Below are 27,980 nucleotides of genomic sequence, written 5' to 3'. Positions count from 1 at the left end.
ATACTTAGTGAGATTAAAAAGAGGGATTATTATTTATATTCATTACTGTAATGTCTTGACTCACTTGTGTTGTCACTTTCCTTGTCACGTTGATGTCAAAAGAATGGATTTACCTAGTCCTAGTTACTGAAAGTCCTCTGCAAAACACTTATCAGCTCTTCATACTCATTCACAGCATACACCAGATGAGCCAAAACATTATGATCACCTGTCTAATATGCTCTTGGTCCTCCGCTTGCCATCAAAACAAGCCCGACTCTACAAGACCCCTGAAAGTGTTCTGTGGTATCTGGCACCAAGACATTAGCTGCTGCTGATCCTTTAAGTCCTGTATGTTGTGAGGTGGAGCCACTGTGGATCGGACTTGTTGGTCCAGCACGTCCCACAGATGCAGATGGAATTTAGAGGCCAGGTAAACACCTTAAACTCTTAACATTTTCCTCAAACCATTCCCAAACAATGTGTGCAGTGTGGCAGTTCACATTGTCCAGCTGAAAGAGGTCACAGTCATCAGGGAATAACATTCTCATGAAGGGGTGTACCTGGTCTGCAACGCTGTTTAGGTAGGTGGCACATGTCAAATTGACATCCAAATGAATGGCAGGACTCAGGATTTCCCAGGAGAACATTGTCAAGAGCATCACACTCCTTCCACTGGCTTATTGTCTTCCCACAGCCCATCCTGGTGCCATCACTTCCCCAGGTAAACGACACATGTACATGGCCATCCACGTGATGTAAACTCATTGGACCAGGCGACCTTCTTACATTGCTCCAAGGTCCAGTTCCAATGCTCGTGTGTCCATTGTAGGCACTTTCAAAGGTAGACAGGGGTCATCATGGGCACTTTGACCGGTCTGCAGCTACGCAGCCCCACACTCAGAAGAGTGCGATGCACTGTGTGTTTTCTTCCCGTAACCATCATTAAAATGTTCTGTGACTTGTGCCTGAGTAGACCTTCTGTCGGTTCGGACCAGACGGGATAGCCATCGTTGTCCTCGCTCATCGATGAGCCTTGGGCAACCAACACACTGTCGCCAGTTGGTTTGATCCTCCTCGGACCACTGTCGGTAGGTACTCACCGCTTCTGACCGGGAGCACCCCACAAGTCATTTGGCCATAACAATTTGGCTGCTCAAGTCTTTACTCCTGCCCATTTCTCCTGCATTCAACACTTTGACTATGAGAACTGATTCTTTGCTTACCATTTGATCTACCCAGACCTTGACATGTGGCATCGTTAGGAGACGATTAACGTTATTCGCTTCACCTTTGATTGGTCATAATGTTTTGGCTCACCAGTGTATCTAATAAAGACTGATGCAGTTAAACCATACTGAAATTGATGTACATAGGGGTCTCATGTTGGCAAGTCCTTCATAAATGCTTCATATGTGTCCACTTTACATTAAGGTACATTTTCATAGGTTACTAACGTTGAATAATTTCTATTAAGCATTTATAACATGTGAGGTTAAATAGCTCACTATTTGGCAAGTATTGAATGAAAGTCAACATTTTATGCATGTTATAATAACTACAAATAAATTATATGATGCATTTGTACATTAATTAATAGTCATTAACAAACCCCTATATAAGCCCTTAATAAGGAGAACATTTAAGTAAATATGTATGTTGTACCAGTATGTTACAGCAGTTTCATGCCGGCTCAATGGTTATTGTTTTTTATTGGGTTTTGGTGGGTGGAGTCATGTTTAAGTCAAATAAACTTCTGTGGGGTTGTGTTTGTACATTGTGTTCATGCCACTAATTTAACACAATTTTTCAGTTGTGTGACAGTAGCTCAGTTGTTTGCAAAACAGTATTGTTTTTCCACAAGCTATTTTTCCAGTGACTACATTGCTGTTTTTATGTCACATTGCATTTTTTTTATAAAATCAAGTCCCATCCTGAATTTTGTTCTCATTGAATATCCTTTTCACTCTGAAATATGTCATATTACAGTATCAACAACCCGATCTCATGACAAGTTGTACATAATTAATGAATTGGCTATTTCGTATGGTCTCGCACGATGTTGTTCACATAAACTCAAAAATTCTCAAATGTTTAATGCGGAAGCGTGAGTTCAGCACACAAGGCATTAAGGACATGCTTATTAATATTATGCCCTCACCCAACCCTTTATCTAAACCTAACTGATCAGTAGAGTGTGTAAACATGACAGAAAGCTGTTGTGTGTGACAGAAGCAAATATTTGCCACGTATTAGATGGAAACGATGTCCAGTGACATCATTGGCTGTAGTGAAAGTCATATGAATTCAAATGAGTTCAGTCACACGATATCATACGTTAGCCAAATTTAGGAAAGTCGTACGAATCCTGACGATTTCGCCTTGAGAGTGTGTTGGTATCAAGGTCTAATGATGATAGTTTATAGTTTGCTCCATGCAGGTTTCGAACCAGAAACCTCACAGTTATGGTTACCACAGTTTTGCTGACTACGCCACACCATTTTGTTTACCTTCTTAGTATTTTTCAAGCAGAAAAAAATGGCCTAATTGGGCTTTAGTGCTGATAAAATAGGTGATTTCATACTTTTTACCCACATACAAACACAGTCTGAACTCATGTGCTGATTACAGTATTGTGAGAATCATGGACGTTGGAAGCAGACAAGCGTGTATGTGTGTTTGTATAGAGAACGTATCCTGTTACAGAGAAACTCCAACTGTCACATGACTTGAACTACATTTGATTGCTCATGAAACCTCTCTCTCTCTCTCTCTCTCTCTCTCTCTCACACACACACACCGGTGTTAGAGACACACCCTGTAAAGACAGCTGAGTCTGACTCTGAGTGTATATACAAACGTATGCACATGTCTAGATGTTTACATGCATGTATACACAAACAGACAAGTGTGACGCTCCTGTTCTACCCGCTCCGTACAGGACTCGAACTACCGTCTCTGGCATGGGAGGCTGGTGCACTAACAAGGAGGTTAAAGGCTACAGCCCCAGCATCAGTCACTAGTGCACCTCTTGAGGTCAGGAGAGTGAGATTTATATACATTGCACAGCTTTCTATCAGCTGGCTCCCATTACACATGCAAATAAACACGAAGCATGGCGTGTGCTGCTGAGCTCGAGTTGTGTGTGAACACAAAATGTGTAATAACCCACATAATGTAATTTAGCTAAGAATGCCTCCATAGTTACGTAATTTTCATCTGAACATATTTGTGACATCTTCATACATGTTTTCTAATAGAGGTTAAAAAAATATACAGCCCCTGTATGAGCCATCCTTTTATTTACAGCAAAAATATCTATGTTGTCATATATTCTGTACCATTGCTGCGATATTAAATTACTCATACTATAGTACTATACTATGTTCAAGCTAAAATTTTGGTCGATGCCTGAGTGAAACAAAACAGCCATTTCTATTCTTCAATAAAAAGTATTAGTTCTAAGTAATCTTGTTGTGGCCATTGCTATGTGGTTGCTAAAGTGTTCTGAGTGGTTGCTAGGGTGTTCTGAATGGTTGCTTGGTGGTTCTTCACTGGTCCAAGTCAAAAGAGCCCACCCCCAAGTCTCTATGTTATTCTGGTCCTTAGCTATCACTATGGTCCCTCCTTCAATAGCCACTTTTCCACTATCGGGCCAATGCGAGCAAGGGCTCCAAAACCTGCCCTTAATACGCCACCCTGGTGCCAACATCTGAGGTATTATGTTATCTAGTTATCTAGAATATCAAGTTGATATCATACTGTATGTAAACATTAGCTAGCTAGCAAGATAAGTTAGTTTTGACTAACTTACCGACCGTAACTGCCATGATGTCCTGAGTGATCTCTCCACTAACAGTTGGACGATGTCCCAGCACACTGTCCATGAACCCAAACCATGATCTTTGGGCACCACTTTGTCCATTGTGCCTTTAAACGGATTTGTACTCTGCAATTTTTTTATTTTTTTTCCTCACATGTGCTGGATACACAACCTGCAACCTCTGCGCACTTGATGCTGAAACCTCTGACCTGACTCTGACTTTGACCTCACCTCAATCCCCAGTTGGCCTTGTATGGCCCAAGGGTTATCAGTGGGCCAAATGCCATTGGCCCAAAAGAAGCCCAGAGGCAGCACAATGAAGCCTCGGAAGAGACAATGGGAACACAATTAACCCTGTCACGAACTAGCACGCCATCATTTGGCCTGATAGTTGAAACGTGGCTAATGGAAGTATATAGGGGTTTTCCCTGTTTTATTGGTCACCAGATAAAAATTGTAAATCTGATTTCTTACTAAATTAACAGGCCACTTCATATCAAGAATTAGTATGATTTAGGTATCATTCATGTCTGTAGGTCAAACGATGGAAAAACTGAAGTTCAATACTTAGGGTTAAGGATTTGTTCATATCCCTAACCTTAAGTATTAGCAATAGTAATAGTGATGCTTAGCAACACCACTAATTCCAAAAACTGAAAGAGTTATGTTGCATTAGATGACAGAGTACACTTGAATGAGCCTTATGAACCCTTATGTAAGTCTTAAGAAGCTTCCATGTAGGTCCTAAGTCCCACGATGCTCACTGCAAAGTTCTTTTTCGTTCTTTGATCAAAGCCAAAACAAAGTTCAAAACAGCTTAGCAATGACATACTGTTTGCAAACATTCAGACACCATGCCTCTGGCCGGAGAAGCATTTAAATGAGGACACACAAGAATACATGTAAAACATGAACTAATGTGACATTCAAATTTATTGTCAATGACTTCATGCCTCATTCTATTAGTAGAATTCACATGAGATCAGTAAAATTTGCCATTTTAACCACATGATGATGATTTAAAGTAATACATATGCAGTTTATTATGTGTAATTTGACATGTTTACATTCTGCATTCATGGCGCTAATGTGCTAACAAGCTATACAGGGACATTATATTCACCAATTAAACTTTTTGATACTACTACAAAGATGGGTGTATAAAAGAGTGTTAATGGGCAGAATACAGACAAATGAATGGAGATAAGTTTTAAGTAGTTTGTGCAGATGTGTGAATGGCTTTCGGCAGCAGACAGCACATGAGTCACTAAGTATATCAAAACACAGAGTGAATGGGCACTTGAGAGTATTTGAGTAGATTTAATTCCTTTTGTAGACTAATTAAACAAAAAAAAAATGACATGTTCTTGGAAAATATCTCTACAAACAAACGCACGGATTTAGGTATGTTTGCACCAGCTCGCTAATAACTCTACAAGCCAGTGTGTTCATGTTGACTGAACTTAACTGACTGAACAACGTATGGGGAATTAGCTGTCGGTCTCAAAAAAGGTGGAGCTCCAGGTCAAACACATCGATGACGTGGACCAATGGTAGTAATAATGTGTTAAGCAGCTGGTATGAAGTTTTCCTCAAAGTTTGGGCTTGCGAGCTGTTATGAACTACTGAAACACGCCCAAAAACACCTTAGTTTTGGCCAGATTTTGTTTGAAATGACGTCACACCTGTTCGTCATTCGTTTGATATTTTGTATGAAGTATACCGGGGCCTTTACGGTCTTAAGGCTTGCTTTCTCACACACACACACACACACACACACACACACACACACACACACACACACACACACACACACACACACACACACACACCCTCACAGTGAAAGCTAGATGAAGAATGGGGGTAAGAGTGATGGGGAGGGGGTGTAAAATGCGGATTAAGTCCCTGTCTCCCCCCTTCTGAGCTCTACTGCTGGGAGACTCAAACATGACATAATTCAGAGCAGACTGAAGGACAAAGGCCTTTCTCTCTCTCTCTCTTTCGCTGGCTCTCTCTCTCTCTCTCTCTCTCTCTCTCTCTCTCTCTATACACACACACACACACACATTCACCGTCTTTCTCGGCCACTAGAAACAGATTGACAACATCAAATAGTTCTCCCCCAGCAGCTCTCCTCAGATGAATGGTGCACGTTTCACAGTTACACACACAAACACACACTTTCCTTCAGAAAGTTGAAGGAGTTCAGGGCAGGCGTCCTCTTAATGCAGAACTTTTACAGTTTACGAAGTCCTAAAATTGAAGTCTGAAGTCATTTATGTGTGTATATATAGCTGGTGGTCAATAAAACTTTTAAATACATACTTTGTTTTTGAAGATGAGCCAGCTGTGAGGTAAGCGATACGGTTGAATGGTGCCTGTGGCCAGTGTGTAACGGGTAAACCTAAATTAAATTTATACAACAAACTAGTGGTTGCCTGATAAGGGGTTTCAATGGATTGCGGACGATATTATGCCAATTTTTACTACTGTTAGATCCGATCCTCTAATTATATTGGCCAATAGGCTTAAATTTAGTATAACAACACTGGGACACTTCAAGGTTTGTCACTCTTCTGGTTTGTGCTCCTGGCATTACAGATAGTCTGTCAGTCTGTATGTTGCTCTGCTACTTGCATCAGTGTATCCTGCTTTGGATTCATTTTATTAGCGTAGCGCACAAAATTTACAATTTTCTGTCCAACGATAGTGAATGATATGCATATGCATGTACACATACATATTATACATGCTATTTGTTCCTCAAGGTTGTTATGTTGTTCAGTGATTGGCTTGATTTATATTTGACATTGCTATTTGATGTAGAACCAATGTGGAAGTATACAATAGCAAGTACAACATATGAGCATGATATGGATATTAACATTTGGGTGTATTTCTAAATTCTGTAAGTTGTTAATCTATTTCGACTCAATAAGTGCCTGAGAAAATACATACACTGGCAGCCAAAAGTTTTGAATAATATACAGATTGTGCTGTTTCGGAAGGAAATTTGTGCTTTTGGAGCTATTTGGTTCATTAAATTAAGCTTAACATTGTCTTTGTGTTTGTTTTTGAGTTGCCACAGTATGCACTAGACTGGCATATCTTAAAGTCTTAAAGTCAATATTAGGTCAAGAAAATCTATAAACTCATCAGTCAATCATTGATTTGAGGAATGAAGGATAGACAGCTTGAAATTGCCATAAAACTGAAGATTTCCTTCAAAGGTGTGCACTACAGTCTTCAAAGACAAAGGACTACTGGCTCTAACAAGGACAGAAAGAGATGTGGAAGACCAGATGTACAACTAGACAAGAGGATAAGTACATAGATGCCTCACATGTCCTCAGCTGACAGCTTCATTGAATTCTACCCGCTAAACACCAGTTTCATGTACAACAGTAAAGAGAAGACTCAGGGGTGCAGGCCTTATGGGAAGAATTGCAAATAAATAGCCACTTTTGAGAAAAACAAAAAGAAAAGGTTAGAGTGGGCAAAGAAACACAGACATTGGACAACAGATAATTGGAAAAGAGTGTTACGGATCTTAAACCCATTGAGCTTTTGTGGGATCAGCTAGACTGTAAGGTGCGTGAGAAGTGCCCGACAAGACAGTCACATCTATGGCAAGTGCTACAGGAAGTGTGGGGTGAAATGTCACCTGAGTATCTGGACAAACTGACAGCAAGAATGTCCAGGATCTGCAAAGTTAGTCATTGCTGCACATGGAGGATTTTTTGATGAGAAATCTTTGAGGTAGTTTAAGAAGTTCTTCATATTTTTTTCAAATTGTAATAGTAATTTTTCACATTATTAATGTCCTGACTATACATTGTGATCAATTGAATGCAACTTTGGTGAATAAAAGTACCAATTTCTTTCCATAAGAGCAAAAACTGTACATTATTCCAAACTTTTGTCCGCCAGTGTATGTGTAGTTTATGTGTTATGTGTAGCTCAATATGTGTTTGAAAGCCATTTGTGTCTCATAAAATTTCAGCTTGGATGCAATGAATCCCGTTCCCATTCTTTTTATTGTCAGGCAGGTGAAAATTTTAAGTTCGATCACTTTGAATAGTAATTCCACAACTCTCCTCAACAAGATTCCACCATTTTTCATTTATGTCCAAAAGTTTGATACTTAGTTTAATACTAAGGGGTTATCCCTAAAAAGCATGAAAATTTATTAAATGTGATTGTTGCCTTAGAAGCACCACTAATTAACACAGCCACACAAACGTGTAATCCCACCAGTCGTGCACAACTGCACAGAGATAAATGCACACTGAAATAGTCTGCGGTGTGTATTAGTTGCAGTCTGCGGTCCATCAGTCAACTATAACTGTAGTCTGTGTGCACACTTCTGCCCAGTCATTATGCACAATAAGCATTTCTTGCCACACATACTGTACAGTGAACATACAGTACATAATCATTCTCAAACACACACTCATATATATGCCAAACACTCAAACGCGGGTGTGAATAGCTCATGGTCTTGCATAACATAGTCACATATTGGACATGAATGATCAAATGTGTCAAGTGTGCAATTGTTTTCATTTACACAATGATCTAGATTGAAGTGTACAAAGGATTAAACTCTACCTTGTGTTACAACACATGTCCACCTACAGAGAATGTGAGCTCTTGAGGTATGTGTGTGGATTCTTTCTTCAAGGCTGGGCAGTGAACTGGGCTCCATTGCGAGAGGAAACTCTTGCAGGAACCAAAATGTCAATATGAAATGCTGTTTGCAATCTGACGTACAGTGAAACAGGATATTCAACAAGAAAAAATGTAGAGTGGAACTGTATTTTTTGGGAAATGATTGGATTGTGAATAGTGGGCATCAAATACCAAAACAGAGCCAGGTGATTGGAGGGGTAAAAGAAATCCTAAAAGTAATTTAATAAGTATAAGTGCAGTTTGACTAATTGAAATAACTAGTCCCCACTAGGGATGCCACTGTCATGGTCCTGTCGCCGTGGCATCATCGGCCCATGTCAGTCTTGTGTTTCGTTATCTGTCTTTGTGTGAGCTCATGGTTTTGGTTGTATTCGTGCCATGTGCTCTTCAGTTTGTCTTGTTTCATGTCGGGAGCATGGTATCTGGATTCTGACTTCCTGTCTGGTTCGGTTTCGATCTGTGTTGGGATCCAGACACTCGTGCTCCATGTCTGTCTGTTATTGACGTGGTTGCATCGTGCTTATGTCATCTTGGCAGCTTGCATTTGCATCAATAATTTCAGGTTCCGTTTAGTGTGAGAATGCATGGCATCGCTTTGATTGGCATTGCTACGCATTCTCTCCTCTTTGTTTGTTGGTTGACATGGTTGTGTATTGGCTTATTGTCTTGACCAAGTGTCCTCATGCCATTCGTGTGATTCGTTGTCTTGTGAGAGCATGTGGCTTAGTTTTGTTCTATATTACCGCATGTCTTTGTCTTACATCATACCCACCTGCTTTTTTGCCCATTATTAGTTTATTAGTCACACCTGCCCTCTCTTTTGATAACCCATTTGATTTCTCTACCTCTTTTAGTCTCCTCATTTTTGCTGTCCAGGGCCAGTTCGTCTTATTTGCAGTCATGTGTTTGTTCCAGTTAGTCGTGTGTGTTGGTTGGTCAAGTTTGTCAGTCGGTTTAATGGTAAATGGTAAATGGTCTGCACTTATATAGCGCTTTTTTATTAACCTTAGAGGTTACCAAAGCGCTTTACACTGTGTCCCAATCACCCACCCACACTCACATTCACACACCAATGGCGGCAGTCATTGTTTATTCCCCCATCTCTACCCGGTCCGGTCGGTCCTGTCTCCAGTTTCTCCTGCCCCAGCCTGGATTATTTAGTTTTTTTCCCTTATTTGTATTTAATAAATTCCCTTTTATTTCTTCAAATCTGTGTCTTGGTCCTGTCTCTGCATTCTGTGACAGCCACGATTAAAAACCGTTACAGGATTTATTTTCATGTGGCAAAGATCTTATATCTAATGCATAAATATATCATATAAAATACTTTTTCGAAAGATTTACTAAGCCTAAATGGGAAAACTCTTGTGCCTGTGTGGGTTCTGGAGCTCTTGCTATGGTTGCGGTCAGTGGCCGCGTGGTGCCATTTTTTTAATGTGTGTGTTTATCAGTTTTCTTATTATAGGTCTTCGCTTAGCGTCCACATATCCCCCAGAAATAAATGAACTTAGACGTTCAATTGTTATAGTCACGTATTGGACCCCTGTAGGGACTCTTATTTTGAAAGTTCTTTTGTTTCCCTCCATTGTCTCTGTCTTCAATTCCTGTCCAAATGTTATCACAGGTAAATGGTCTGCACTTATATAGCGCTTTTTTTAACCTTAGAGGTTACCAAAGCACTTTACACTGTGTCCCAAGCACCCATGCACACACATACACCAATGGCGGCAGAGCTGCCATGCAAGGCGCTAGCCTGCCATTGGGAGCAACTTTGGGTTCAGTGTCTTGCCCAAGGACACTTCGGCATGTGGAGTCATGTGGGCCAGGAATCGAACCACCAACCCTGCGATTGGCAGCCGACCCGCTCTACCACCTGAGCCACAGCCGGCTTGTTAGCCCTTGTGGGGATAAATGTTGTTCCTTGTTCTTGTATATATGTAGAGTATTGTATGCCAGTATACTGCTGTTATGTTTACCTTCTTCATTGATTTGCCTCTTTTTCTGTTTGTTATCCATTAAAAAAACTGCATTGGATCCTCTCTCTCGCCTCATCCCTACACAAACTCTGACAGTTATATGATATGCATTTTTTGCATCAACGTTGTTTCATATCACTGCTGTTGCATAATAAGTTTATGATTCACGTCAGGGCGGAATAAATGCACTTATGATTCGTGTTAGGGACCCAGATTATGTTGTATGTAGCAATACAAATACAATCAAAATGGTCCCAGGTCCTACCGGGTATGCAGTAAGCCATGTCACAGACATAAAGTCATCTTTTGAGCTTTACATCTCACCTCCATTTGAAAGAATTATTCTTGAGATGACAAATTGAGAGGGGAGGCAGGTTTATGGTGACAAGTGGAAAGATGTAAATGCAATCCTCCTTCAAAGCTATATTGGGCTACTGCTCCTTGCTGGCGTATACAGATCAAAAGGTGAGGCTACATGTAGCCTCTGGAATGCAAAGACTGGTAGAGCTATTTTCCCAGCTACCATGTCTCTTCAGACTTTTCATGTCAAGTTACAAGTCATACAGTTTGAAAACATGGAGACAAGAGTTCACAGGAGGGAACATGACAAACTGGCAGCCATACGGGATGTTTGGGAATGATGGGTTCAGCAACTACCCCTCTTCTATAACCCATGTCCCTATGTGACTGTCGATGAATGTCTTGTTCTGTTCAGAGGAAAATGTAGATTTCGGCAGTACATGCCAAGCAAGCCTGCGAGATATGGTCTAAAGATATGGGCAGCTTGGGCAGGTTGCGATGCCAATAATAGCTATGCTTGGAAATTTCAAGTCTACACATGTACACATACATATTATACATGCTATTTGTTCCTCAAGGTTGTTATGTTGTTCAGTGATTGGCTTGATTTATATTTGACATTGCTATTTGATGTAGAACCAATGTGGAAGTATACAATAGCAAGTACAACATATGAGCATGATATGGATATTAACATTTGGTTTATTTCTAAATTCTGTAAGTTGTTAATCTATTTCGACTCAATAAGTGCCTGAGAAAATACATACACTGGCAGCCAAAAGTTTTGAATAATATACAGATTGTGCTGTTTCGGAAGGAAATTTGTGCTTTTGGAGCTATTTGGTTCATTAAATTAAGCTTAACATTGTCTTTGTGTTTGTTTTTCAGTTGCCACAGTATGCACTAGACTGGCATATCTTAAAGTCTTAAAGTCAATATTAGGTCAAGAAAATCTATAAACTCATCAGTCAATCATTGATTTGAGGGATGAAGGATAGACAGCTTGAAATTGCCATAAAACTGAAGATTTCCTTCAAAGGTGTGCACTACAGTCTTCAAAGACAAAGGACTACTGGCTCTAACAAGGACAGAAAGAGATGTGGAAGACCAGATGTACAACTAGACAAGAGGATAAGTACATAGATGCCTCACATGTCCTCAGCTGACAGCTTCATTGAATTCTACCCGCTAAACACCAGTTTCATGTACAACAGTAAAGAGAAGACTCAGGGGTGCAGGCCTTATGGGAAGAATTGCAAATAAATAGCCACTTTTGAGAAAAACAAAAAGAAAAGGTTAGAGTGGGCAAAGAAACACAGACATTGGACAACAGATAATTGGAAAAGAGTGTTACGGATCTTAAACCCATTGAGCTTTTGTGGGATCAGCTAGACTGTAAGGTGCGTGAGAAGTGCCCGACAAGACAGCCACATCTATGGCAAGTGCTACAGGAAGTGTGGGGTGAAATGTCACCTGAGTATCTGGACAAACTGACAACTAGAATGTCCAGGATCTGCAAAGTTGTCATTGCTGCACATGGAGGATTTTTTGATGAGAAATCTTTGAGGTAGTTTAAGAAGTTCTTCATATTTTTTTCAAATTGTAATAGTAATTTTTCACATTATTAATGTCCTGACTATACATTTTGATCAGTTGAATGCCACTTTGGTGAATAAAAGTACCAATTTCTTTCCATAAGAGCAAAAACTGTACATTATTCCAAACTTTTGTCCGCCAGTGTATGTGTAGTTTATGTGTTATGTGTAGCTCAATATGTGTTTGAAAGCCATTTGTGTCTCATAAAATTTCAGCTTGGATGCAATGAATCCCGTTCCCATTCTTTTTATTGTCAGGCAGGTGAAAATTTTAAGTTCGATCACTTTGAAAAGTAATTCCACAACTCTCCTCAACAAGATTCCACCATTTTTCATTTATGTCCAAAAGTTTGATACTTAGTTTAATACTAAGGGGTTATCCCTAAAAAGCATGAAAATTTATTAAATGTGATTGTTGCCTTAGAAGCACCACTAATTAACACAGCCACACAAACGTGTAATCCCACCAGTCGTGCACAACTGCACAGAGATAAATGCACACTGAAATAGTCTGCGGTGTGTATTAGTTGCAGTCTGCGGTCCATCAGTCAACTATAACTGTAGTCTGTGTGCACACTTCTGCCCAGTCATTATGCACAATAAGCATTTCTTGCCACACATACTGTACAGTGAACATACAGTACATAATCATTCTCAAACACACACTCATATATATGCCAAACACTCAAACGCTGGTGTGAATAGCTCATGGTCTTGCATAACATAGTCACATATTGGACATGAATGATCAAATGTGTCAAGTGTGCAATTGTTTTCATTTACACAATGATCTAGATTGAAGTGTACAAAGGATTAAACTCTACCTTGTGTTACAACACATGTCCACCTACAGAGAATGTGAGCTCTTGAGGTATGTGTGTGGATTCTTTCTTCAAGGCTGGGCAGTGAACTGGGCTCCATTGTGAGAGGAAACTCTTGCAGGAACCAAAATGCCAATATGAAATGCTGTTTGCAATCTGACGTACAGTGAAACAGGATATTCAACAAGAAAAAATGTAGAGTGGAACTGTATTTTTTGGGAAATGATTGGATTGTGAATAGAGGGCATCAAATACCAAAACAGAGCCAGGTGATTGGAGGGGTAAAATAAATCCTAAAAGTAATTTAATAAGTATAAGTGCAGTTTGACTAATTGAAATAACTAGTCCCCACTAGGGATGCCACTGTCATGGTCCTGTCGCCGTGGCATCATCGGCCCATGTCAGTCTTGTGTTTCGTTATCTGTCTTTGTGTGAGCTCATGGTTTTGGTTGTATTCGTGCCATGTGCTCTTCAGTCTTGTTTCATGTCGGGAGCATGGTATCTGGATTCTGACTTCCTGTCTGGTTCGGTTTCGATCTGTGTTGGGATCCAGACACTCGTGCTCCATGTCTGTCTGTTATTGACGTGGTTGCATCGTGCTTATGTCATCTTGGCAGCTTGCATTTGCATCAATAATTTCAGGTTCCGTTTAGTGTGAGAATGCATGGCATCGCTTTGATTGGCATTGCTACGCATTCTCTCCTCTTTGTTTGTTGGTTGACATGGTTGTGTATTGGCTTATTGTCTTGACCAAGTGTCCTCATGCCATTCGTGTGATTCGTTGTCTTGTGAGAGCATGTGGCTTAGTTTTGTTCTATATTACCGCATGTCTTTGTCTTACATCATACCCACCTGCTTTTTTGCCCATTATTAGTTTATTAGTCACACCTGCCCTCTCTTTTGATAACCCATTTGATTTCTCTACCTCTTTTAGTCTCCTCATTTTTGCTGTCCAGGGCCAGTTCGTCTTGTTTGCAGTCATGTCTTTGTTCCAGTTAGTCGTGTGTGTTGGTTGGTCAAGTTTGTCAGTCGGTTTAATGGTAAATGGTAAATGGTCTGCACTTATATAGCGCTTTTTTATTAACCTTAGAGGTTACCAAAGCGCTTTACACTGTGTCCCAATCACCCATCCACACTCACATTCACACACCAATGGCGGCAGTCATTGTTTATTCCCCCATCTCTACCTGGTCCGGTCGGTCCTGTCTCCAGTTTCTCCTGCCCCAGCCTGGATTATTTAGTTTGATTATGTTTTGGATGAGATTTTTTCCCTTATTTGTATTTAATAAATTTCCTTTTATTTCTTCAAATCTGCGTCTTGGTACTGTCTCTGCATTCTGTGACAGCCACGATTAAAAACCGTTACAGGATTTATTTTCATGTGGCAAAGATCTTATATCTAATGCATAAATATATCATATAAAATAGTTTTTCAAGATTTACAAGATTTAACCTTAGAGGTTACCAAAGCACTTTACACTGTGTCCCAGTCACCCATCAACACTCACATTCACTCACCAATGGCGACAGAGCTGCCATGCAAGGCGCTAGCCTACCATTGGGAGCAACTTTGGGTTCAGTGTCTTGCCCAAGGACACTTCGGCATGTGGAGTCGTGTGGGCCAGGAATCGAACCACCAACCCTGCGATTGGCAGCCGACCCGCTCTACCACCTGAGCCACAGCCGGCTTGTTAGCCCTTGTAGGGATAAATGTTGTTCCTTGTTCTTGTATATATGTAGAGTATTGTATGCCAGTATACTGCTGTTATGTTTACCTTATTCGTTGATTTGCCTCTTTTTCTGTTTGTTATCCATTAAAAAAACTGCATTGGATCCTCTCTCTCGCCTCATCCCTACACAAACTCTGACAGTTATATGATATGCATTTTTTGCATCAACGTTGTTTCATATCACTGCTGTTGCATAATAAGTTTATGATTCACATCAGGGCGGAATAAATGCACTTATGTTTCCTGTTAGGGACCCAGATTATGTTGTATGTATCAATACAAATACAATCAAAATGGTCCCAGGTCCTACCGGGTATGCAGTAAGCCATGTCACAGACATAAAGTCATCTTTTGAGCTTTACATCTCACCTCCATTTGAAAGAATTATTCTTGAGATGACAAATGGAGAGGGGAGGCAGGTTTATGGTGACAAGTGGAAAGATGTAAATGCAATCCTCCTTCAAAGCTATATTGGGCTACTGCTCCTTGCTGGCTTATACAGATCAAAAGGTGAGGCTACATGTAGCCTCTGGAATGCAAAGACTGGTAGAGCTATTTTCCCAGCTACCATGTCTCTTCAGACTTTTCATGTCATGTTACAAGTCATACAATTTGAAAACATGGAGACAAGAGTTCACAGGAGGGAACATGACAAACTGGCAGCCATACGGGATGTTTGGGAATGATGGGTTCAGCAACTACCCCTCTTCTATAACCCATGTCCCTATGTGACTGTCGATGAATGTCTTGTTCTGTTCAGAGGAAAATGTAGATTTCGGCAGTACATGCCAAGCAAGCCTGCGAGATATGGTCTAAAGATATGGGCAGCTTGGGCAGGTTGCAATGCCAATAATAGCTATGCTTGGAAATTTCAAGTCTACACAGGAAAACCTCCTGGAGGTGCATCAGAAAAAAACAGGCTATGAGAGATGTGTTGGAAGGTGTTGTGTTGTGTTGGTCACTGAAGGGCTCTCTGGCCATATTGTGACATGTGACACGTTTTTTACTTCATATGCACTAGGAGAAGAACTGCTGAATAGAAAGCTTACAATGTTGGGCGCAATAAGAAAAAAAAATATGCCGGAGATTCCAAAAGAGCTTGTTCAGGCTAAAAGAAGAGAGAAAACATCTTTGCATTCACTGACACTACTACACTTACTGTCTCCTACTGATCCCCCCAAATAAAAATATCCTCCTGATGAGTACATTGCACAGAGATACAACTTTCAGCACCAGAGATGACAAAAAACAGACATGGTGTTAGATTACAATAACACAAAAGGAGTGGTGCACAATCTGGACAAAGTAGTCGCCACATACAGCTGTCAACGAAAGACGGCTCGTTGGCCTCAGGTAATATCCTTCAACATCCTGGATATCAGTGCATACAATGCGATTGTGATATGGTGTGCCATCAACAATGAGTGATGTGGTGGCAAAATGAACCGAAGGAGAATATTCTTGGAGCAGCTACGATATGCCTTGGTGAGGCCTCACATTGACAGGCGAGAGCGCCTTCCAAGGTCATTTTATACTGCATCCACTGTGAGGGAGATTCAAAGTCAGCCTGAAGCAACCACTTCTCCAACAGCTGTTGGAAAACTTGCCATCCTTTTTGTGTATGATTTGTTATATATGAAGATAGAGGGAATACAAGAAAAACTCTTTCAATATTAGCAGTTCAAGACATATTGGGTTTTGGCAAAATCTATTACAGAGAGCACATCAGTTATCTATCTTTGGAAATGTTCTGTTTGAAAAAGTGTTTTTCTTGGGTAACAGTAATATGTGCCTGTTATTTTTTCACTAGCACTAGGAAACAGAGGCTGCATTTGGCTGACCTGTTGCTTGGAGGATACTGTAAATCTGCACATAGTTAGTCTGCCTAGTTGGTGAGAGTGTGGAAAAAAGCACTTGCATTTGGATTTAAAAAAAAATAAATATATAAAAAAAAAAAAATATATATATATATATATATATATATATATATATATATATATATATATATATATATATATATATATAAATTTCTTTCTATATAACATTTTTTATTTATTTATTTTGTGTAACCAAAGGTATATGGCTATTTTTAGATTTCATTTTTTTCGGACATGTGGCCTTAAAATGTGCATGAAATTTACATTTGGCTGTCCTGTTGCCCAGACGACTGTAAATCTGCACATAGTTAGTTTGCCTGGTTAGTGAGTGTGTAGTAAAAAAAAAGCACTTTTGTATTTACTTTATTATTATTATTTTTTTTTTAAACTATGATATCTGACTGGGGTCAGATTGATCCCAAACATAAGTAATGTTACTATTTCTGAATTGTTTTTATATATATATATATATATATATATATATATATATATATATATATATATATATATATATATATATGTATATATTTTTTCAAACAAAATATTTTTTTTTTATAAATTAAGAAATTATATGGAATTTCTGTATTTAGTTGCGATTCTGAAATGCACATTCCTACATCATTAAATGTAAGAGTTAATGACACACTTATATCTATTCTTTTATCAGTTCAATAAGCTCAGGATCAATGGAAAGGAACATTCAGGCAGGAAAAAAGGTTTATTTCATAATTATAATGATCATTTTCACACTTTAATCATTAGGGTAACAGTGACCCCAAACAACAAGGAAGTGAAGCAAATCTCAACAGAACATACGGGTTAAGGAAAATGAATGCGTCAAACTTATTTAAATAATTGTTTGCTTTAACACATTAATTCTGACAGCTCTAATAAGTGAACTTTCAGGTAATATAACTAAAAATGTATTAAAAGGATACGGATAAGTGTCTTAACATAACACAGTGCACTTAAGAGTCACCTTTGAAACTGTCAACTACCTTTTAAATCAATACCTTTTTTAAATGTTTAGTGTACTGTAAAGAAGAAGAATTAATTGGATGTATTGCTAACATACTAAAGTGCATTTTAACAAAAGTATACTTGATTATCATTTCATCTTAAGTGTGTTATTTAAAATTACATTTAAAGTCAGTACATTTTAAAATGTTCTTCTGTATGTTTTCAAGAAATGTATTTATACAGGACATTATTTCATAGCATAGCTTTAGTGAATTTAGTTTTTTCTTAAAAAAAGAGCGTACTTGTTTCCACGTCATCTTTATTGTGAGACAAACAATTAGGCCTGCAATTGAAATCAATACATTTTTTAATGTTTTTCAGTGTGCTTTCCCTTTTTACAAATGAGAATATGTTGTAAACAAGGTACATCCAAAATTATACTTTAATATTAAAACTAACATTTAAAGTAAATTTAAAAACAAATTAAATATCACTTAAATACAGTGACGTTGCAACAAATTGTTCAAAATCATTAAGTACATACTGAAGTTTGTACTTAGAAACTATATTATTTTCATAGTAAGTACTCTTTTTAAAAGTATGTGTTAGTGTTCACAAGGACAGGAATGTGCCCTAAGTAAATAGTGTCTGTGACAGGGCGGAGGGCGGGGCCGGGTTGTGATTATACACACCCGGTCCCTTATCAGGCTAATTAAGCCTCCAAAAGGGATAAAGGCCGATTGCAGAAGGTGGTGCGATGAGAGAGAGATCGTTTACGGACATGTCCGTCGTGTGTGTGTTTGTCTTTTGTTTAAGTTAATCATTAAAATATTGTTTATATCGTCAGGCCAGTTCTCGCCTCCTCCTTTCCATTGAACTGCTTTACACTGGTGCCGAAATCCAGGAAGGAGAAGGGATACGCCGTAGTAGACTTCTTGCCACTACCGTCCACCCCAACGGAGCAGCCGCCTGCAGGGGGATGGAGGAGCCCGGCCGCCTGGAAGCGGAGGAACGGCCGCCGACCGCGAGGGGAGAAGGGGCTCCTAACCAACAGCCTGAAGCAGTCAGGGCCACTGCCAGGGGCGGAGGAGGCCCCTACCGGCCGCTGAAACGTGGCGGGGTCTGAGACCGCGAGCGGGGAGGGGCTCGCTGCCGACCACCTGGAGTGGGAGAACCGCTACCAATGGTGGGGGAGAGCCCTTCTGTTCCCCGAGAATGCAGCGGGGCATTCCGTCTGCCAGGGGCTGGAGGACTGCCTCCGATCCGCCCGGAGAGGCATGGCTGTCGTCTGTTAGAGGGTGGAGGAGTGGCCGAGGAACAAGCTACGGCGTATCGGACAACTGGCGAGTAAGTGTTTTTTTTCATCTCTCTCCTCTCTTTCTCTCTCACTGCCGATCTGCGTTGGCCTTTTCCCTCTTGTTTAAATTTTACAGTGTTTTTTGGGGGGTACTACACTGTTACAAGAAGTACCCCGCCCATTTTTAATATATCTGTTTCCTTCCCCTTGTCCCCTCCCTCATCCAGGTAGACGGGGATGGCCTGCCGGCCGACGGGGCTTAGGGCACGCCCTCCCCCAGGGAAAGAGGGGCTCCCATGCCTGAGAGAACGAAGGAGGAATGTGACAGGGCGGAGGGCGGGGCGGGTTCGTGATTATACACACCCGGTCCCTTATCAGGCTAATCAAGCCTCCGAGAGGGATAAAGGCCGATGGCAGACACTGGTGCGATGCGAGAGAGATAGTTTACAGACATGTCCGTCATGTGTGTGTTTGTGTCTTCTGTTTAAGTTTATCATTAAAATATTATTTATATTGCCAAGCCGGTTCTCGCCTCCTCCTTTCCATTGAACTGCTTTACAGTGTCCATTTAGATTTTATGTTGAATTTAAAAGATAAGTAGAATTATTATGAGAGTTTCTTGCTATAGACATTTTATTTTTTAGAAAACATTAGCATTGGCAGAACTCAATAATATGCATGAATATGTCATCATATGTGAATTAATGCACCAAAAAAAAAAAAAAAAACGTTCCTAAAACCATTCTTACATAAACTGTGGTATTCAATTCCATGTGACAGTTTACATAAGCATGATTTTACAAAGATTTGTACAGACATTCATCTTTCTGCTCGTTTCATGAATAGGCCAATATTTATTTATTTTTTGGCCCAAAAAAATGTCCCAGATTTAAAACTTTGAGTTCAAAATGATCATCTAATCTTTAGTAGCATCTGTTCAAATAATGCAAATCCTTTAACAGTGCTTTAAAACAAACATGGCCTCAAAGAGTGTGACAGTATGCAAATTATTTTCATGAATGAGTTACTGAAAGATTTACGTACACATTATATAAATGTGCCTTTTTTGCTTTGCAATGCCATTTCATCTCCAACTTAATGGCGAAACTCACATGTTGTCTAAAACACATGCAAACACAAACTAACTGATGATATATCACATTTACATTGAGGCTTCAAAGAAACTCTGATCAAAGACAATGAAAGAACAGAAAAGAATACACACAATCGCACACAGCTCTCATGGTATTGATATCTCCCTGACGATATGTGTTTTGCTGAGAAGAGCTCCGTGTCCATAACCAATGGGATTAATTCTCTCAAGCCTGACTGCACGAGACTGGCTGCACACACACTCGCACAAAGAACAGAAGTTCTATTCTGGTTGCTGAAACATGTTGGAACTCTACCACGGGTTCAACAGAGCTGGAATGCCTGTAACGGATTCATTACATGCCAAAAACATTCCCAGAGCAACTCCAAACTTCTCTCTTACTTGGCTTTTTAAGATCCTGAGAGATACATTTCTTTCTTTCTTATCTCGCTCTATCAGAAATCTCTTTAATGACTCAATGTAATCACATCTCTATTAAAAGCTCTTCCTTGCCCATTTCCTGCAATCAAACCCGCCTGTTATCTCTCGTTCTCAGTTATCAAACCAACCGAATGTACAGATGATCTGATTCTAGAACGTTCTACAAGTTCGGCTGATTGATTCTAGAATGCAAATATGGCGGAAAACAGAACAAAACAATATAACAAGCGGAAATGCTAGTGTGGTTGTCAGGTTATCACTATGCTGAGGAAAATATGTTTTCACTGTTATTTGTGCTTTGCTATGTGGTTGCTAGGGAATTCTGGGTGGTTGCTAGGTGGTTGCTGACAGGACCAAGTTGAAATAGCCTACCCCTAAGTCTCTTATATGCTGGTTCATAGATATGACCCAGATCCCTCTTTCCTTTCTTTATTGGATTCTATTTCTTGGCAGGCAAAAGTCATTAATCAAATTACTTAAATAGTACTTACACACCTCTTCTCAACAAGCCACTTGATTTCAGATAGTATTCATGTCTATAGTGCAAATGGTGCTGAATGAATTAAGACAGACCCATACACACAAAAACATACTCTTGATGGATGACTGATCATAGATCAGTGTTTCTATAATGACTTATGCAGTTATCTGCAAAGCGGTGCTGAGCGGTATGACATCTGAACTATGTTTGCCCTGTCTAGAGGTACATTTATTTTATTTTTCTGTTTCGGTTCCCAGACAGCAGTTTTGTGATGCTATTAACATGTTAGATTTATTTTTGCACTCCCTTGTATAATATAACATACTTCTGGTTTGTTACACATTTATAACATAGTCCACATTGAACGACAATTTATTAATTACACATTTATAACAACCAATTTTAGACAGGTTGGTAAGAAGATCCATTAGATAACTAAATGCGATGAAAGGACTATGACATGACAAAAGGAGTTATCCTGCATGAATGCACACACTAATATACACAAACACGCACATATACTTGGGTGAGAGCCCGCTTGTGACCCACTGCCCCAGTGCTGCCCACCGATTAGATTGCATTGAGATGGATTTGGTACAGAGAAACCTAAAGCTGACTTTTATACACAGCACACATTTATAACCCTAACACATGCACACAGTATAGCATGTAGCACTGCAGGATATAGCAACTTCCCAAAAGTATTTCAGGTCAAGTTTTCATCTACACAAAAAAATATAACAAAGAGCAATTCGACTGGTAAAGTTTGCCAGTACAAACTTCAATGTTGGTTTTATAAAGTCTTGTTTAAAATCATTTTAAAAGTTTAAAGGTTATACAGGCCAACAGAAAAAGTTTGGGTGTTCTAGCTGGTCACTTGGGTGTTCTGGCTAGTTGCTAGGTATTGCTATGGTGTTCTAGATAGTGAGTGGGGGAGTTAGTTAGTCCAATTGTCCATTACGGGAAGTCTGATCAGTTATAAAGGACATAGCAACCTCAGTCAGAACAATATCAAGCTCTGTGCCAAGTGTGGTGGATGTAGCTTGAAAGCTCTAGAAAAACAGTATGCTGGCTTTGACAAGCCAACATAATTAGAGTTCAGAAATGTAACACAAACATCTCAAAATGCAATTTCTCACAGATGTGAAATCTTTTTACGTGAAGCTCTTGGACAAGGCAGTACAATTTCGTTGGATTAGCTCTTTTTGTACTTTTAAAACTAGTAATTGTTGTCTGCAAATCAGTTCTGACAGGTTTCCACAGAACCCTTCATCCATCTTTCAAACACGTGCTTCAAACTCAGTCTTTCTCACTCTCTCCAGCTGGGTTTTGTCTGGGGGTTTGCTTTAGGGACAGATGTCCTGAGGGGGTGCTGGTATTGTCTAACGCAGACTCTAAACTGTTATTATCCTCCCAAAACCCTTAACCCATGGGGGAGTAATTTAGGTCAGGGATGGGGGAGAAACAGAGGTTTCCTCACAACAACAAAATAATCTAAACATACATTTACCTAATGTATTACCCTGATTTAGAACCACACTACCATACATACATTTCTGCAAAATGATTTTTACGTGGCTTGTTGTATCACAGCAGTTTCCTGATGAAATGAACACTAGAGGCGCTACAACAACAATGACTTTTATTAACTTTCACTCACACGAGTGAAACGCACATTACCAGCTAATAGAAACTTTGTTAATGTCCTGTTCCACACACAATGCTATAGTTAAAGCTAAACACCTTTACTATAGTGCATGAATTGTTAGGCGATACATTTTCACATTTGCGCTACATAACCAACTACATTTATCAAGTTGATCAAGTGCAATCAAACTGTGTGGCAGCTCAACTGATAGAGCATTGCACTTGCAAGGTAAAGGACCAAGGTGTGAGTCCTGAAGGGCACGTGAGTCGAAACGTGAGCTGAAAGTGACATTAAAGCGCCACAAAATGACTTTGTTGTTACAGTAATTTTGTTTTTCATTTCGCATTTGCTTTTCAGACACTATAGGTTAGGTTTAAGGTTTAAGGTAGGGGGTTTGTTGATTTAAAACTAGATAGAGCATTAATCTTAAAAACCTCATCGGTTTGGGAGTATATTTTAATAGCTTTTAGCGCCACTCAGTGGACATTCACCTTGGAACTGCCACAAAATTGGTACGGAACCACGTAATGTCATTTTGCGAAAATGTTGAGAGATCAATGATATGAGGCTGCACATTTGCCTTGCTATCTAAATGTCAATTTTCCATTCACCTCTATTATTTTTATATAAAACAAATTATAATGACTACAGACTAACCCAAACACTACCACTAAAAAAATAAACAATTATTAATAATTTTCAATGTTGAGTTTTTTTTTTGTTGTTGTCAGATTTAACTAACTTCTTTGGCTAATTTCACAAGGTACCACAGACTTTCTAGACTTTTCTAGACTTTTTAAATTACTCTGAACTAACCCTAAAATTAGATTGTTTTACCTTTCAAAAAATTTATAATAATACACATGCATACACACTGACAAACATTTTAGGCTGCATCTGAAAACGTAGGCAGTGGACTTAGTGAGTTAATGGCTTAACCTGCAGTATTTTTGAATGAATGGAACTCTTCAATGAAAAGCACCTTATATTCCTCCTACCTCCGTATACAGCCTCCGAAGGCAGCATTTTTCCGTTTTCGGATGCAGCCTGTTACAGCCGAGGTTGTAAAGGGGACAGCCACTTCTGTTTGGCACATACTTTAAGCACCCCCCAGCATGTAGAAAACAAAATAAACACTCTCTGTTTACAAAATGCCAGTGTACACACACACACACACACACAAACACGCACACACACCGACACTCATTTATACAGACATACCAGTATGTTTAGTTAAACACAGAGTGCCCTAACATCAGCGCTGAGGCTGTTTAAACACCCACGGACATCAATCAGAGATGTGTTTAAATGTTGGCACACATATACACACACACACACACACACACACACACACACACACACACAAACACACACAAATGGGATACTTTGAACTAGTTTTCAAGAGCTGCTATGACACTAGAAGCCATTAGGACATAAACATAAATATTCTGCACATAAAACACACAACCAACACGTCTAAAGACATCAAATTCATGCAAAACTGTACCACAACACACTGAAACAACAACAAAACCCTTCTAAAGACTTCTAAAAACTGTGATGTTTCATGCGAGACTCTTCTCTTACCCATAGGCATTGCAGCAAATTCCAGATTTGATCACATATCCACTTAGTATTCCAGTCAAGTGCCACACACACAACAAACTTCTGTAATCCTTCAATTCACTTTACATTCTAACTGAGACCGGCAGGACAGCTCCGTCTGTGTGTCAGTGATAGTGAGAATATCTGCTAACACACACATACACACACTCACACTCTCTTATTCGGTAAATCCACGGTTGGTGCACACATAAGCTCTAAGCCGCTCTACAACGCTCCTTTTTGTCTCCTTGTCAGTGACAGACTGAGTAGTCTTGGATTTCTCCATCTCCCTCTCTGTTTTCCCAAATCTCCCTCCCTGTAGCTCCTCCCTCTCCCACTGCAACAAATTAGAAGCTCAGACTTCCACAGAACTTCTCTCTCGCTGACCCTGGAAAAGTTCCTCACACTGGTCAGAGGTGTAGTTTCCAGGGGGATGGAAACTACCCCCTGATAACCCCCCCCACCACCACCACCACACACACACACACACACACACACACAAAGCAACAAACAAGGCAACAAATGAACCAACCAATGGACTAATGAATGAATTAAGGAATTAAAGAATCACTTAAATGACTGAAGTTCAGCCATGTAACTCCATGTGGCGCAAGCTGATAGGTTGATTTAAACTGTAATCTGTTAGCCAATCAGCTCCTTCACATGTGACATGTTAAGCCAGTTGGTTTGCATGGTGTAAGCTGATTGGATGTTTGACATGTAATTGCAAATCAACTTGGGTTTTGTCTTTTTGTCTAACATTGAAATAGCTTAGTTTTGCAGATAAGATGGTTTTATTCCAGCATGCTGCAAGGATTTTTCTCTGAAACCCACCTCCACCCCAGCTTCACCTGTCTAGATCTGCTACATGGATGTCTATTTGTGCAGCAGCATGTTCATACATGCTTAATGCAGCATGTCTTGCGTTTTGTCTAATTAAGCAGCAGCAGCAGCACAATGTCTGTATGCTTAACTCAGTATGTCTCTGTATTTTCTAGCAGAAGCAAGTCGCCGCTGCAGCAGCACATTTTTGTTAAAACACTTTAATGAGAGAAAATGATAGCATGATTTTCTCATGTTAGTCAGCAGGTTCACAGTGAGTCAACCCTCCCACAAAGAGACACACACAATTACTTTAAGAACTGAGGTAGGGGGTTTAGGCATCAATAGCTGAGAAGATCCCCACATAAAGACTGCATCCTTCTGTTCCCATACGAGAGGAAACCACCCCAACCTCAACAGCAATACACCACTGCCACTTCATCAAACACTATCAGTCAGGGAGATTTATTTCTGTAAGCCTAACAAGACTGATTGCACCATACATTTGTAATTACACATCAGCACTAAAATGATTCAAGTTCTTTAATTTCATTCACAGTAGCACATGTCTGTAACTAATGAACAAACTAACCAAAAAGTGAGCTAGTGAAATGAACAAAAAAACCTAATGAACTAATGAATAAAACAATAAAAAAACTAATGAACGAACAAATAAACGAACAGAGAAACAAACAATGAATGAACAGACAAACGTACTAATTGAGGGATGAATAAATGAAAGAAATTAATGAATCACCTAACTAAAAAATATAAAAAGTAGTGATGTTCTGATCAGTATTTTTACAGCCTATACCGATCATTAACTTTTTATCAGGATCTCTCTCATAACTGATTATATGTAAGCTTTCTTCCCAGTAATATCACTTTGCCTAGTTGTTGCTGATAACTGTTAAGCTAAGACTTTAAATCAAGTATATGCTAACAAAATATTCTCTTTATTAAGATAGATAGCCCTATAAAAAATGAAGCTTAGTGTCAAACTGAAGACAAACTGATAACAAATATGAGCAATTAAACTTAATGTGACAATTTTGGTTATTGATTCACTGTCTATTTCATTCAATTATTATTCGTCCTCATTTTATTTCTATTTTATTTGTGGGTTATATTTAATCTATTATATTATGGTATCACAATATTGTATAACCCGCGACCCTGTACACAGGATAAGCGGTTGACGATGGATGGATGGATGAATATTGTATAAATAATTATTATATTTATAAATTCATTCCCTGCCTTTTCATTTAGTTGGATTATTGTAATAATAGTTTCTTTTTCACTTGTTGCTGCTTGAACTTTAATGAGGGGAACACGCACTCTCTCATGAGGGCAAGAGATGAAAGAGCACATGTTTCTGAACACTACAGGTGCTTCTATTTTTAATGCTGTTTAATCGGGAGATATGTAAAAACAAATTTGAATTACACCCCATCTTGTAACTCGGAGACTGAGAAGCTGCCACCATCCATCCATCCATCTTCAACCGCTTATCCGAAGTCGGGTCGCGGGGGCAGCTGCTCCAGCAGGGGGCCCCAAACTTCCCTATCCCGAGCCACATTAACCAGCTCTGACTGGCGTTCCCAGGCCAGTGTGGAGATGTAATCTCTCCACCTAAACCTGGGTCTTCCCCGAGGCCTCCTCCCAGAGAAGCTGCCACCATGAACGATAATAAGGACCATTTTACAGCTCGCTCTGTTTATTGTCTTACAACACTATGCCGGTATTCACCACACTCCTGATGCCATGACAGTTCTGCTAAAGTCTTAAAGGAGCCACTTTTGCGAAATGAGCGATTGGTTTATGCAATCGGCCACATTATCAATCACCAATTGAGCACTGGGGGGGATTCGGGGACCACAATGGGACCACCTCTGCCGGGTAAATCCTCATCCGACCTCCCATTCCCCGACACATTCGTTTGCTCCGGTTAGGAACTTGGAAACTTTCAACCTCTTATTCAGGGCCCACGATGGCGATGAGCTCTTGAGCACAGTCTGATGTGGAAACCTCCGCTGGGTTTCCCCTTTTGGGTGTGGTTGCCCAGTCACAGGCGGACGCCCAAATGATGGACATGCTTTCCCGGGCCGCTCACAGCCATGCCACACCCCAGTGCCTTTCTACCCGGAGGTCCATGATGAGCTGACAAGATTGTGGGAGGCACCTTTCACTGCCCAGTCCCGATCTTTCGGCTCCACCACTCTCACTACCCTCGATGGCGGAGTGGCCAGGGGTTACTCGATGATGCCCCCAATGGATAAGGCGCTCACGGTGCACCTACGCCCGCAGAGCGCCGCCAACTGGCATGGGCACCCGAAGCTCCCGTCCAAGTCCTGTAGGCTTACATCTTCCCTGACGGCCAGGGCCTACGGTGCCACTGGGCAAACCGCCTCCACCCTGCACACCATGGCTCTCCTGCAGGTACACCAAGTCAAGGTGCTGAAAGAGCTGCAAAAGGGTAGTATTGATGCAGAGTCTCTCTGGCACACGATGTCCACTTTACTGGTCCAGGAGCACCACCTATGGCTTAACCTGGTTGAGAGGCCGACAAGACAAGCTTCCTGAACGCCCCCATCTACCATGCTGGCATATTTGGCGACACCGTCAGAGACTTCGCCCAGCAGTTCTTGATGGTAAAGCAGCAGATGGAGGCCATTTCACACATACCACCCCGTCTGCGTGTTGCCAAGGGCATCTCCCTGCGGCGGATGCATCGGCTCCGCCTCGGCACACCCCTGTGGCCCCGTTCTGGCGTCGAGCCCCTCGCTGAAAGAAGATGCCACCTGTCTCACGGCCGCCTGCTAAGAAGAAGACTTCTA

At 40.2% G+C, this 27,980-nt stretch overlaps 1 protein-coding gene across 6 annotated transcripts in view; it reads right to left on the bottom strand.

Annotated features, from left to right (window-relative positions):
* Positions 1-27,980, bottom strand: part of LOC127619128 (pleckstrin homology domain-containing family G member 1) — a 75,320-nt gene that overhangs the window by 43,149 nt on the left and 4,191 nt on the right. For 2 of the 6 annotated variants that reach the window (XM_052091894.1, XM_052091896.1), the window contains exon 1: positions 24,301-24,631. The exons of 2 other annotated variants lie outside the window; for them this stretch is intronic. In XM_052091894.1, coding sequence (XP_051947854.1) covers positions 24,301-24,310 — 10 coding nt within the window. In that variant the 5' untranslated portion in view covers positions 24,311-24,631. 2 more of the 6 variants (XM_052091898.1, XM_052091893.1) reach the window with 2 other exon arrangements.

Source organism: Xyrauchen texanus, chromosome 25, assembly GCF_025860055.1.
Source record: "Xyrauchen texanus isolate HMW12.3.18 chromosome 25, RBS_HiC_50CHRs, whole genome shotgun sequence".
Classification (NCBI taxonomy): Eukaryota; Metazoa; Chordata; class Actinopteri; order Cypriniformes; family Catostomidae; genus Xyrauchen; species Xyrauchen texanus.
Note: the sequence above shows the minus strand (reverse complement) of the source record. Positions and strands in the feature narration are given on the sequence as shown.